Source organism: Lytechinus variegatus, chromosome 2 (assembly GCF_018143015.1).
Source record: "Lytechinus variegatus isolate NC3 chromosome 2, Lvar_3.0, whole genome shotgun sequence".
Classification (NCBI taxonomy): domain Eukaryota; kingdom Metazoa; phylum Echinodermata; class Echinoidea; order Temnopleuroida; family Toxopneustidae; genus Lytechinus; species Lytechinus variegatus.
In genome coordinates this window covers 61,582,118-61,594,167 of record NC_054741.1, presented here as the reverse complement: position 1 = coordinate 61,594,167, position 12,050 = coordinate 61,582,118, and the positions used below count along the sequence as shown (strand labels likewise).

The 12,050-nt window shown below is 34.8% G+C and overlaps 1 protein-coding gene and 1 long non-coding RNA gene across 2 annotated transcripts; one reads left to right on the top strand and one right to left on the bottom strand.

Annotated features, from left to right (window-relative positions):
• Positions 1–2: 2 nt before the first annotated feature.
• Positions 3–6,305, top strand: LOC121406904 (putative nuclease HARBI1). The gene is made up of 5 exons (XM_041597777.1): positions 3–354; positions 2,808–2,966; positions 3,517–3,630; positions 4,169–4,382; positions 6,040–6,305. The coding sequence occupies exons 3-5, from the start codon at positions 3,586–3,588 to the stop codon at positions 6,303–6,305; spliced, it is 525 nt and encodes a 174-aa protein (XP_041453711.1). The 5' UTR covers positions 3–354; positions 2,808–2,966; positions 3,517–3,585.
• Positions 6,306–7,562: 1,257 nt separating this feature from the next.
• Positions 7,563–11,313, bottom strand: LOC121408549. The gene is made up of 2 exons (XR_005969053.1): positions 9,203–11,313; positions 7,563–8,662 (listed from the first exon to the last, which is right to left on the bottom strand). It is a non-coding gene; the product is annotated as an uncharacterized LOC121408549 (long non-coding RNA).
• Between the last annotated feature and the right edge of the window lie 737 nt (positions 11,314–12,050).

Genomic DNA, 12,050 nt, shown 5'->3' with positions numbered 1-12,050 from the left:
GGTATTCTCAAAGGAGGTTTAGTTAGTCCATGGACTAAATCGGTGGTTTAAACCTCCGATTTAGTCCATGGACTAAATTTTGGTATTCTCAAAGGTGATTTAGTCGGGGGTTTAGTTAGTCCGTGGTCTAAACGCGTCGTTTTACGTCATCAATTTTAGTCAGCTCTCATGGGTGGTTTAAAAAATTTAGTCCATGGACTAAATTTCGTGCGCATGCGTAGTTGCCTAATCGTCTGCAATTTTTTTCACTCTTTTTCCCGCTCAAAAGTCATCGGAGACAGAACAGAGCCCGATTTAGTTTCGGGTTATATGTATATTTCACTGAACCAGTTTTTGGTAATTTTCGCCGAAAACGTAAGTATTTTGTTGCCTCTTTATTAAGGAGTGAGATTCTGTATTACAAATTATTATTCTACTTTCAAATGCAGTATAAACGATGATTAAACAAGATGATGTTTCCCGCTATTGAATGTTTGTATTTATCGCACGAACAGTTCGCCTACAGTCCCATTTGAACGTTTACGTGTGTGTTGGAAGATTTCGGATAGGGGGGGGGGGGGTCGGCCAGCCTAACCTTGGCCCCGGCCGGCTTAGCAAAGTTTTAGGCTAAGCACTGGCGGATCCAGGAGGGGGGGGGGCACATTTATTGAGAGGCAAAATTAAAATTTGTTATGTAATAATGCCATTAAAGTAGAGGTGTGCCCCCTCTTTTTTGTTTTGAAATTGAACTAGATTAGATCTGCCCTAGATTCGCTAGAATAGATCTTTATCCAGAGGAGGGCTAGGGCTAGACTAAGTTTTTTCTTGTCAAATTTTGAAATATCCTTAATTTGTGGTTGAAATTTTTTTTTTGCTTAATTTGTCAACAAATTTTGAAAATCTTGGATCTGCCCCTAGCCAGGTAACCAATTATGCGAAGATCGCACATGATTCACATCACTTGTGTGCAATGCAACTGCAAGGACGACAAGGTTATTAAAACCTTGTATTCGGTCACCCAAGCCAGGGTTCATACATGCCACCGCGCACAGAAAAATCAAGCCATGTAACGAGTTATAAATAAGTTGTGTGTTGTGAACACCAGGACTCAGGAGAAGTGGGATCCAAGCACGCATGACCCACTGACGTTAGCAGAGCTACCAAGTCTCACGCATTATGCGTGAGACTCAAGCATTTTGGACTCTTGTTCATCCCCTCAAATCTCTGTCTCACGCAACTATCACAGCCTATCCCCATAGACATTGTACACAATGTCTGTGATCTCACTCAGATTCACAGAAAATCTCACGCATAGCTCGTCTTTGAACTTGGCATCTCTGCGTTAGAAATCCACTGAAATGCGGTTCATGGTGGGAGGACCGAGGTTAGTATTTATAACTAACCTCATGAGGTTAGTATCAGGGCCAGGGGCCGCGGAACCGGGGGGGGGGCTGGGAGGGCTTCAGACCCCCCACTTTTTTTCCGAAACCGTGTACAAAAACGCAAAAATGACCATACGATTGTGATTTTTAGCATGATCAGCCCCCCCACTTTGAAAACCGTTCCGTGGCCTCTGAGTATAACCTCGCAATATGTTTGAGTGTCCTCGGTTATATTCCCCTGTGACACATCTTATCTAGATCTAGACTTCTTAATCAGGAAGATTGTCAACTGTATTAACAACACAACAGTTAGAGCCAGTTAGACAAGATCTAACATTTATAGATCTACTAACTTTAGATCTAACTTAGATAACTTTTATCCAACTTTAGATCCAATTTAGATCTAGAGTACTATCTAAGGTTAGGCCTACACGTAGATCTTAGGCTAGATTCTAGTGCAGATCTGGATCAAAATCTAGGTATTAGTGTTCCTAGGGGGGGATGTCCCTGGAGAGTTGCAACCCATGAAAGGGACGTTTCCCCCCCCCCCCCCCCCCCCCCCCCCCCCCCGATGAGCCGCTCCTTTGTACTTGCAGTTTTTTTTTTTGCTTGTCAAATTTTTTTCTGGTACGAAATCCTTCATTTTTGGTTAAAGACCCTTTTTCTTATTCAAAATAAGATTATCTTACAAATATCAGAATGCTACAATTAAAGATATCAATCCAGAAATTTTTAGCTCATTTCATTCTTTGAAATACTGTACATTGTACTGGTATATTGCAGAGATTAACATGATTAAATAGTGTATATATTGTATTTTAATCAGGTACACAATGGAAAGTATTTTTTGCATTTTTAATGCAATAAATTTTGAATTTTTTGTACAAAAATAATAGCAAAGATTGAATACTGTTAGAAATATTGTAATGGATGAAACTTTGTGGATATTAAACGCAGTTTGTAACTTTTTCGATGATAGATTTTTTAAAAAATCACCATTTCAACTCTTGTTGCAATTAAAATTGCAAACCTTTAGGTCAGACAGGAATCACTTAAGCTTTATATTCAAATATCAAGATATTGATGATAGAAAGTTCATGTCTCATTAGTGTACCACAATACCATGAAAAATTCTTCTTGTTGGGCTGGCATTTCTGTGTTTCACGTTACTGCTCCAGTCCACACAGGTTCTGCCTGCTTGGTGGTATCGAGCATGGCGTACGGCAAACGTATATTTGTTGCTTTGTTCTGGAGAGTTTTATTTCATCTAAAACTCCCATGTATTGTTGAATGTACTCGTGAAAAAGATGCAATACCCTGTACCTCTATTTCTGTCAGAAGCAAATTTTCCAAATTTTGACAATGTTTATCCATCCTTTAAAGAGACCATATCACTAGTAATCATGATTGCTGTGACATTTTCCTTTTCTCTTTTTTTTTCTTAAGGAGTCACAACTAAGCTGGTTACCTTTTGTATCTTGGCCCTGACAGGGGCAGCATCCACCAGCGTTTTCCCTGCCATCAACATATGCAATCACTTCTACAGTTCTAGTGCAGGTTGTCTCCAACACAGCAGCTGTGCAAAAGACTACTTCCCCTCAAGCAGTAAGTTATTTATTGATAACTTCAAACAGAATTCACCAAAAGTTGTCTCCAATATTAAAGTCTCATGTTTTGTTGAATATACTCTATTATACTCTATATACTATTCTGTCAGTAGCAAATTTGTCTAATTTCAACAATGTTTATCCATACTTTAAACCTAAATAGACTGGGCTATTTCGACGCCTAGGAAGACAAGGGGGGTGGGGCTGATTAAGCCCCCCCATATGATCTTGGTTGACGATCATGCGATCACAACAAAAATTGGCGTGTGCGTTACCCATGGCATAATCTATAAGACTCTAAGCTCAAAATCTGTGAAAAATCCCATTGCTAATCAATTATGCTAATTTATGCATAAAATCAAGAGTTGGCTATAATTTACTAAATAATGCCTCTAAAATACTAATTTTGAGTAAGCCCCCCCCCCCCCCCTAAGTCTTGTTAGGGTTAAAGGAGACCATATCACTAGTAATGAATGCTGTGACATTTTCCTTTTTTTCTGAAGGAGTCACGACTAAGCTGGTTACCTTTTGTATCTTGGCCCTGACAGGGGCAGCATCCACTAGCGTTTTCCCTGCCATCAACATAATCACTGCTACTTTCATTTTGGACTGAAAATATGGCAAATTTCTACCGCCTTCGTCAGCTTGACAGGGCCAGAGAGGTACGTTCTTAAGGTTTTTCTTTTTTAAAACAAGTTGTAACAATTTAAAAATGAGTATGTACATAATCCAATAAATTGACAACCAAAGTGCCTGTTTGTAATGTATGAATGAAAATTATTTTCCAAAGAATTCTGGAAGAAATTTCAAATTTCTGAGAGATTAACAAAATAAGCACTGTATTCCAGCCAGATGTCGTGTATTCTAGCAATATTAATTCACAGTCCCATGGCAATTTACAGTTTGATAGTATTTCAGCTTAGATTTATAAAGTTAAGTTGATGGAGCTTGTCCTAAATCTAAATGATATTGATCTTGGTACAGTCTTTCTTGAGAAATCAATGGTCACTCTAACTACAGTGTACTTTAATTTTTCTTCAAACTGGAAGTTGAGGAATTTGACAGCTACATGTATATCTATCATTGGATGTCATTATTATTCATTGACATGATACTGTGCAAGATTAGCTGCACTGACAATTGCTAAATCATCTTTCATATTTGATTTTTTTTTCTCTCGTGTAATTATTGCTTGTACAGGCGGAAATGAGGCCAGAGAGGGGACTCACAGATCACAAGAATCCATTTGAACTGTACGACGATCGTGATTTCAAGATGCGATACAGATTTACAAAACACACAGCACTCTACCTAATCAACATCCTTGAAGAAGATCTCAGTAGGAACACCGATCGGAATAATCCGCTACCTGTTGTGGTACAAGTCATGACTGCTCTGCGTTTTTATGCCGTAGGTAAGTATTATGTATAAGTAAGCATGTTATCATGTCTTTTTCCTAGTTTCAAACAGAATCTTCCTCCTTAATCTACTATAGTTATTTGCTCAGATGTATGATATGGTAGAAAATACGTCTAAATTTGAAACAGAAACTTGTGTGTACTTACATGTAAGTAAATATGAAAGTGTATAGTTCTAGTTATTTGATGTTTTATATTAATATCTATAAGCAGAAAATCAAATTATAGCTAATAATTAAAAACTATTGAAGGTTATAAAGTCATACATCTGTTTTCTTGAAGGCCAAGTCCACTCTGACCAAAATTTGATTTGATTAAAAAGAAAACAAAAATCAAAGAAGCCTAACTCTGAAAATTAAATGAAAATTAGATGTAAAAAAGAAACTTACAGCACTCTATTGTGCATATGAATATTTCGCAAAAATCAGCTAAATTTAAAATGTCAAAAATTTATCATAGGAGCCAACTTTTCCTATTAAATAGGAATATTCCTGTTTTGTGTAAATACTAATTGCCATTTTAAACTGTTTTCCTATTTCTGTTTAAAAAATTTATGTAGTATCAAAGAGAAATACCAGTAGTTGCAGTAAACACTGATTTCATGAGAAAGTCTGTAAAACCAGGCTTAATTGTCACTATGTCATCAAGGATCTAGATCTGGTACAGTTACATAAACTGAACTTTGTGAAATCTTGAAATCTACGCTGAAAAACGTTCACACTGAAGATCACCAACACAGATAGGCACACGTGGGACAGTGTATAATTTTTGCTGAAATAAAGACCCGACGGAAGTGACCGAATCCGTGCTTATTTTGCTTATTTCTCAGCAATTACACAATTTCTTCCAGAATCCTTTGGCATATATTTTTTATTCATACAAACAAACACTTGGGTGGTAATTATATTAGATTCTGTGAAAAGTCATTTTGAGATCGTTACCAAAACTGGAATTTATCTTTAAATAGGAAATCTAAGAATGTTTCTATTTCTGGATTTTTTTTGGTTCTAGTGCCTGGCAGGAATACTTTCTTATTTTACCTCTGATTCAGATAAAATTTCCAGTATTATTGTTTGATTTTTGTCTCGCCCACCAGAGGTGAAGGCGAGACTTAGGGATCCAAATGTCGTCCGTCACAAACCTAATGACACATAACTCTGCAACCGTAAGTCTCTTTTCAACTAAACTTAGATGGTAGATGGACTTGGGGGACCAGCATGTTATGCTGTAGTCGGAGGTCACATGGTAATGTCAAAGGTCATTTACAGGTCAGCATTATAGATTACGTGCAAGGCTTTAATGACAAGTGTTATTCCATCCCAGTCATTTCACAATGAAGTTTCGGTACAATTTTGTTCCCTGCCCTCGCAAATCACGATGTTCATGGTTATTTTTATAAGTGGGCGAGACACAGTCACTTTAGCCTTGTTCTCTTTGATTCAAATCAACTTTTTGTTCTGCTTGACCTGCCCTTTAACATTATACATGCCAAACATTTCAATTCTGTTGACAAATCAACAAATACATCTTTATTTGAAACAGTGTATAGAACATTTTCAGCCTTTTCTGATTTACATACAAGAATGAAACAAATAAACATGCTATATTTAAAAAATGACTCTTTGATTTCTACTATTCTATGTTTAATTGAAGGTTCATTCCAAATTATGCATGGTGATGAGGCATCAATATCTCAGCCATCTGTGAGCCGAGTCATCAAGAAGGTTTCAGAAGCTATTGCAAGAAGGAAACGGGAATTCATGAGATTTCCATCAACGAGAGACGAATTTGAAACAACGCAGCAGCAATTCTATGAGTACTGCGGCTTTCCCGGGGTCATCGGTGCTATAGATGGGACCCATGTGTACATCAGGAGTCCTGGTGGGGAACAAGCCCTGTTTTTCCTGTTAAGGAAATAGAGTGATTGTATTTTTAACAGTTATCTCAAATTGCTTCTCAAAAAGCCATGTTTTCTTTTAGTCTTGGGATGGATTCATATGCTTATTTATTTTTTTATTTTGGAAATTCGAAATTCTTCAACATAAGTAGTATTTATTTAGGAAACATACTATATTCATTATTGTTAGATTGCAGAGCACTTGCAATGGATTTTTTTACCCCCCCCCCCCCACCCTTGACACTTTTCTCGATAAATCTCTAACACAAAAAGATGTAGCCAGACTTTGTAAGTAAGAGCAATTGAAGTCATGTTATTTATGACTGAATAGTGTCACCATTGATTTCCATCGAAAAAATACTAAAAAAAGCGAGCTAAAAAGAATGTAAAAATATATAAGATCTTCAAAAAAATACATAAGAAAAAGTTTTTGATATCTTTTTTTTTTGGTCTCACTTGCATAGCAAGCGAGACTATTACAGGCGCCATTTTACTGATGGCAATGGTGTTGTCAACATTGAAATCTTAACCAAGGTTAAGTTTTGAAAATGTCATTGGGCTTAATTGTACTGTCTCCAAATTTGCTCATATTTAGTTTATAGGGTAATTGATATGCCCTTTTCTTATTTTCTGACAAATTGGGCGTGACTTCCCATTTTTCTCCTGATTTCTTCAAGCATGTTGATGAAGCCTATTCCATAACATATGATAATTTGCTCAAATTGAATTTTTTCCAGAATAAAACATGCAAAAGATGTAATGTTTTCATCTTGTAAACATTTTTCTACTATAAAAGAGATTTCTGGTCAAATAATTGAATTTAGCAGATTTATTTGTAGTCACCAATATATGAAATTTAAAGAATGGAAACGTAGCTTGCATAACTATGTGAACAAATTTGTTTATTTTGTCATATAGAATATAAATTTAATTCCTTCAATCTGATATATACATATATTTCATTCTTCCAATACGGTATTCAATACAAATATAGATGAATATAGATTATTTCTGCTCATACTCTCATGTTCAAATTGCAAAGAGTAACTATGTGAACAAAAAGTGTATATCATATTCCATTCCTCCGATGTGCAAATTCAATGCACAAACATTTATCATTTGAAAAATGTAGATTATAAACTTTTGAGTTCAATTGAAATGAGTAATTATGAACAAAGTAGTGTATTTTATTGTTGTATAGAATATACTATATTTCATTCTTCCAATGTGGAATATACAAATTCACTACAAATATCTATCATTCAATAAATATATATTATTTCTGCTTATACCCGATGTGATATACAAATTCGATACTCAAACAATTATCATTGAGAAATACAGATTATTCCTTCTCATATGATAAACTCTAGAGTTCAAATTGCAATGTGTAACTATGTATTTTATTGTTGTATAGAATATATTATATTTAATTCTTCCAATGCAGTATATACAAATTCATTACAAATATTTATCATTCAATAAATATATATCATTTCTGCTCATACTTTTGTGTTCAAATTGCAAAGAATAACCATGTGAACAAAAAAAAGTGAAAATCATATTCCATTCCCTCAATGTGATATATACAAATTCAATACACAACCATTATTTGAGAAATATAGATTATTCCTATGCATAAGATAAACTCTAGAGTTCAAATTGCAATGAGTAAACTATATGTATTTTATTGTTGTATAGAATATATTATATTTCATCCGATGTGGTATATACAAATTCAATACACAAACATTTGTCAATTGATTAGTATAGATAAATGCTGCTAATACAATTTACTATATTGAAATTGCAAAAAGGAGATAAGACCCCAAGAATATGAACAACTATCATGTCATGGTTGCATTGCAATAGTGTATCATGAGAAGAGACCAGAGGCTCTCTGGAATCAGACACTACCTCTACTTAATTCATTGTAGATGAGAAGGAAAAAAATAATTATACTCTAGTTAACTTCAAAGGATTTTTAAACTAAGATTCAATGAACAGTAGTAGTAGTAGACAAGTAGATATGCTAAGAATGTTATGGCATGCATAGTTAAATACACATATTTATATTATTCCAAATTATTAATTTGTAATATATGAAATGAATAGTTTTAAGGATCTGAATTCAAATTAGCATTGACCTTGTTAAGTGATCTACGAACTTCCTCTTCCTTGTATTGTGCAGTTCGTATTTCTAGCTGACGGAAGGATTTCATCTCGTAATTCATGCTCACGTTTGAGCCATGCATGCTCTTCTCTTGCCAATTCAATCATTACTTCTTGTGCTGGACTGAGACTTTTATCTTTGTCTTTGGTTCCAGCTGTTCTAGATAGTGCAAGCTTCTCTTGGCAGATGGTCTGGTTTCTGTATTCCTATGATTTAATTAGAATAAAAACATTTAATGTGTTTTTCCTACAAGGTTTTAAGCTTTCAAGTTCTCATCCCAATATATCTTGGACTGTTTAAATAATATGTAACCCAAGATCTCTGTCCTTTGTGCTATGGAGCATGCATTTCAATCACAACCCAATTTTTACAAAATTAGTTTCTCCGTTCTATTTCATTGTTGAATAAGGAAGATACTTGCTTTTGAAGTACAGTGGTGCATTGTTCAATTTCAAGTTACAGTTATATTTCATTTTGTAATGTATTTAATTATTTGTTTATTATAATATTTAATATTGTTTATTGTATTCATGTGTAATTCATTGTACGGTATCACAATTTTTCTTAGAATTGGGCTAATGATGAATTTCTTGATGTGTTTATAAATGTACATGTATTTTCCACTATCTAAATTGTCACATGTATTTTGTCATATATTTGCAAGAAGGCAAATTCACATGAAAAAGTTTTCAAAATCAATTCATTTATATGATGGACTTTAAAGTATTTGAATAAAATAGCAATACCTTGAGGGGGTTGTTGGTTGCAGAGTAGATCCAAGTCCAGTAGGCTTGGTAATTTTTCTTGGAAGAATAGGTGGAATTGAAGTCTCCCTATTTGAATTAAGAGTGCAATATAAGTTGTTTAAAGAGTGAATAGGGTGAATTCAGGAATAGAATTCCTGCAATTTATTTCTATTTTGATGTAGATGAATTCAAGATAAATTAAAATAACATTAAATCGTGTTTTTATGCATATGTTAACATATTTTGGTCTACAACCATGGAACTGCTGACTGGTAACTAACATGGTAAAAACCTACAGCCAATCAAACTAAGGGATTCCAAGAGACTATTGGTTGATGATTTTATTTACATACCAACTTCTGTTTGAATTCTGGTCTGTAAATGTTGAATTCATATTAAAATTTCTGAATATTACAAGCTTTGTAGCAATTGTTTTTTTTTTCAATAAATGTGGTGACCTGAGTTTCATTCATCATTGAATTAAAATGTTTGCCATACTCTGGTAAACTATTGTTTGATCAACTTGGATTGGTTAGGAAGATTGTGAGATGATGTAATTTCATTTATTAACTATCCTTTATTCATATTTGCTTCAGGTAGTTGCAGATGAAAAAGATGACAGTTGATGAATGGTGCATGAGTCAGTCTTAGGAATCTCCATCCCTACCCATTTACTTTGTTATGCTTAGCTATTGAAATAACCTGAAGCTGTTAAAGTGATTAATTTGATTATTTTCAATTAACATTTTAATTCTAATTTAAGTTTATCCGATTGTTTGATTTTTCTGCTTTCAGACAAAGTTAGATTTTCCTTTAATTGCCATCAAAGCTCACTTAATATATTTGATAAAATATATGAAGCAATGAATTTGAAATGAATAAATACCTTGTTCCAGAGGTTGACGGTGTTAAGTCAGTTAGGGAAAATTGGACATTCTGTTGCTGAGTAAGGGATAGTAATGTATGGCTGATAGTTATCATTTATTATCCTGTTATTTCTACATGCATTTCTATATCTTTACGGAAAGAAGAAAAATTAATACATTCATCAGATCAATTTTCATACATATGTGTTCCAAAGTGTTGAAACTGATTCACATACACCCCCCACACACACACCACAAGATGGAAAGAAAGAATATGAGTAAATCAAATATTGAAATAAAATGAACAAATTTCAAGTATGTGATATAAAAAGTTTATTTTCATCTCCGCTTATTGAATATATTTAATAGATCAATGAATAGGAATCCTTAATCCTTTTAGATAAATACCTTGTTCCAGAGGTTGATGGTTGACGGTTAAGTCTTGGGAAGCCAAATTCGTAGATTGGACGGTCTGTTGGTGGTAGCTGAGTAAATATCTAGCTCTTTTCAATTTAAAAGCAATTGATAAAACTGAAAATAAATTGCCTAGATTTGAGACCGGCGATTTTTTTTTTAATAATAAACATGCCATTTTCCCATGAAAAGTTCGTGTCAACATATCCCTACAGCTAGGTCCAATAATCGTAGTTGATTTTACTAGTTATAACTGAGAATGAAAAAAAAATAATTCTAGAATCTAAACTAACGCATGCTACGCGCATGAGTTGAGTTATCGATTCCAGTTGTCTCAAAACTTAAAAGAAAATCCGAAATCGATCAGCTGGCGGAAAAGGTGACGTAATTTACGTCAGGAATGTATTTGCAGTGGCGAAGCGAAGGTAGGCCGTCGACCGTCATCTCGTCTTTCCAATAATACTTCAAAAATGCAGCTATGACAGTGTGGCCAGTGAAAAAAAAATCAAATTATGCCAAACCGTTTTTGAACCTTATGCAAGAAAAAAAGAAGAGTCATGAACCCAAATTTGAGGTTGGGAAGCAGGAAAAAAAATGAGAAGCAAAAAAAAAAAAAGGTCATCAACCTTAACTTGACGAGGAGAACCCCCCCCCCCAAAAAAGGTCTTCAATTCTTCAAATACATCAAAATTAGGCTAAAAATGATATTATCATGCAAGATTCTTTGCTTAAAAAAATCTCATCATGCCCCCAAATTATGCTGAAAGGGTCGAAATTATGCCAGAAAAAAAAAGGCTAATTATGCCAGAATTATGCCGGCATAATGAATTATGCCGGTATAATGAATTATGCCGGCATAATGAATTATGCTGGAAGGGTCGAAATTATGCCCGAAAGCATAATTATGCCAGTTCTGGCAACGTTATGAGCTATGATCAGCAAGAAGTGTGAAAATGTGAATTTTCGACGCTTAAATTTAGCCATCAGCGCTAATCCAAGAGCAAAAGGAAAAAGGTCAGTGAATTGAACATATCATTAGCGTAAAATTTTGTATTTTGCCGGGGAGTTCCAAACGGGACGAGCTGGCATACTGTGCGCAAAATACTGCGTTCCAGCCTAGCGCGCATTTGTGTGTGTGTAATTGACTAACGCGCTCATTCTCTATCGATTAGAAGCGAGACGACAAAATCAGCCCGCTCTCCGAATACCGGCATGAATACGGTAATTAATTGATTAATATGCAACAAAAGTTTGCACTGAGCATGCTCAGAAATCATCCTGTAACTGAGCATGCTCAGTGACCATGGTTTAAATTTTAGTCCATGGACTAAAATTTAAACCATGGTTTAGTTAGTCCACCGTTGGTGAATACCACCGAGGTTTAAACCATGGACTAAAATTTAGCCCGGGCTAATTAGTCCATGGTTTAAATTTTAACCCGGGCTAACTAAACCTCCTTTGAGAATACCGGCCAATGTCTAATACATGGGTATCCCATTGTCATCCAACATGACTGCTTGTGACGTTACTAGGGGGGGGCACTTCCATCGACGAGTGGATACCATGCA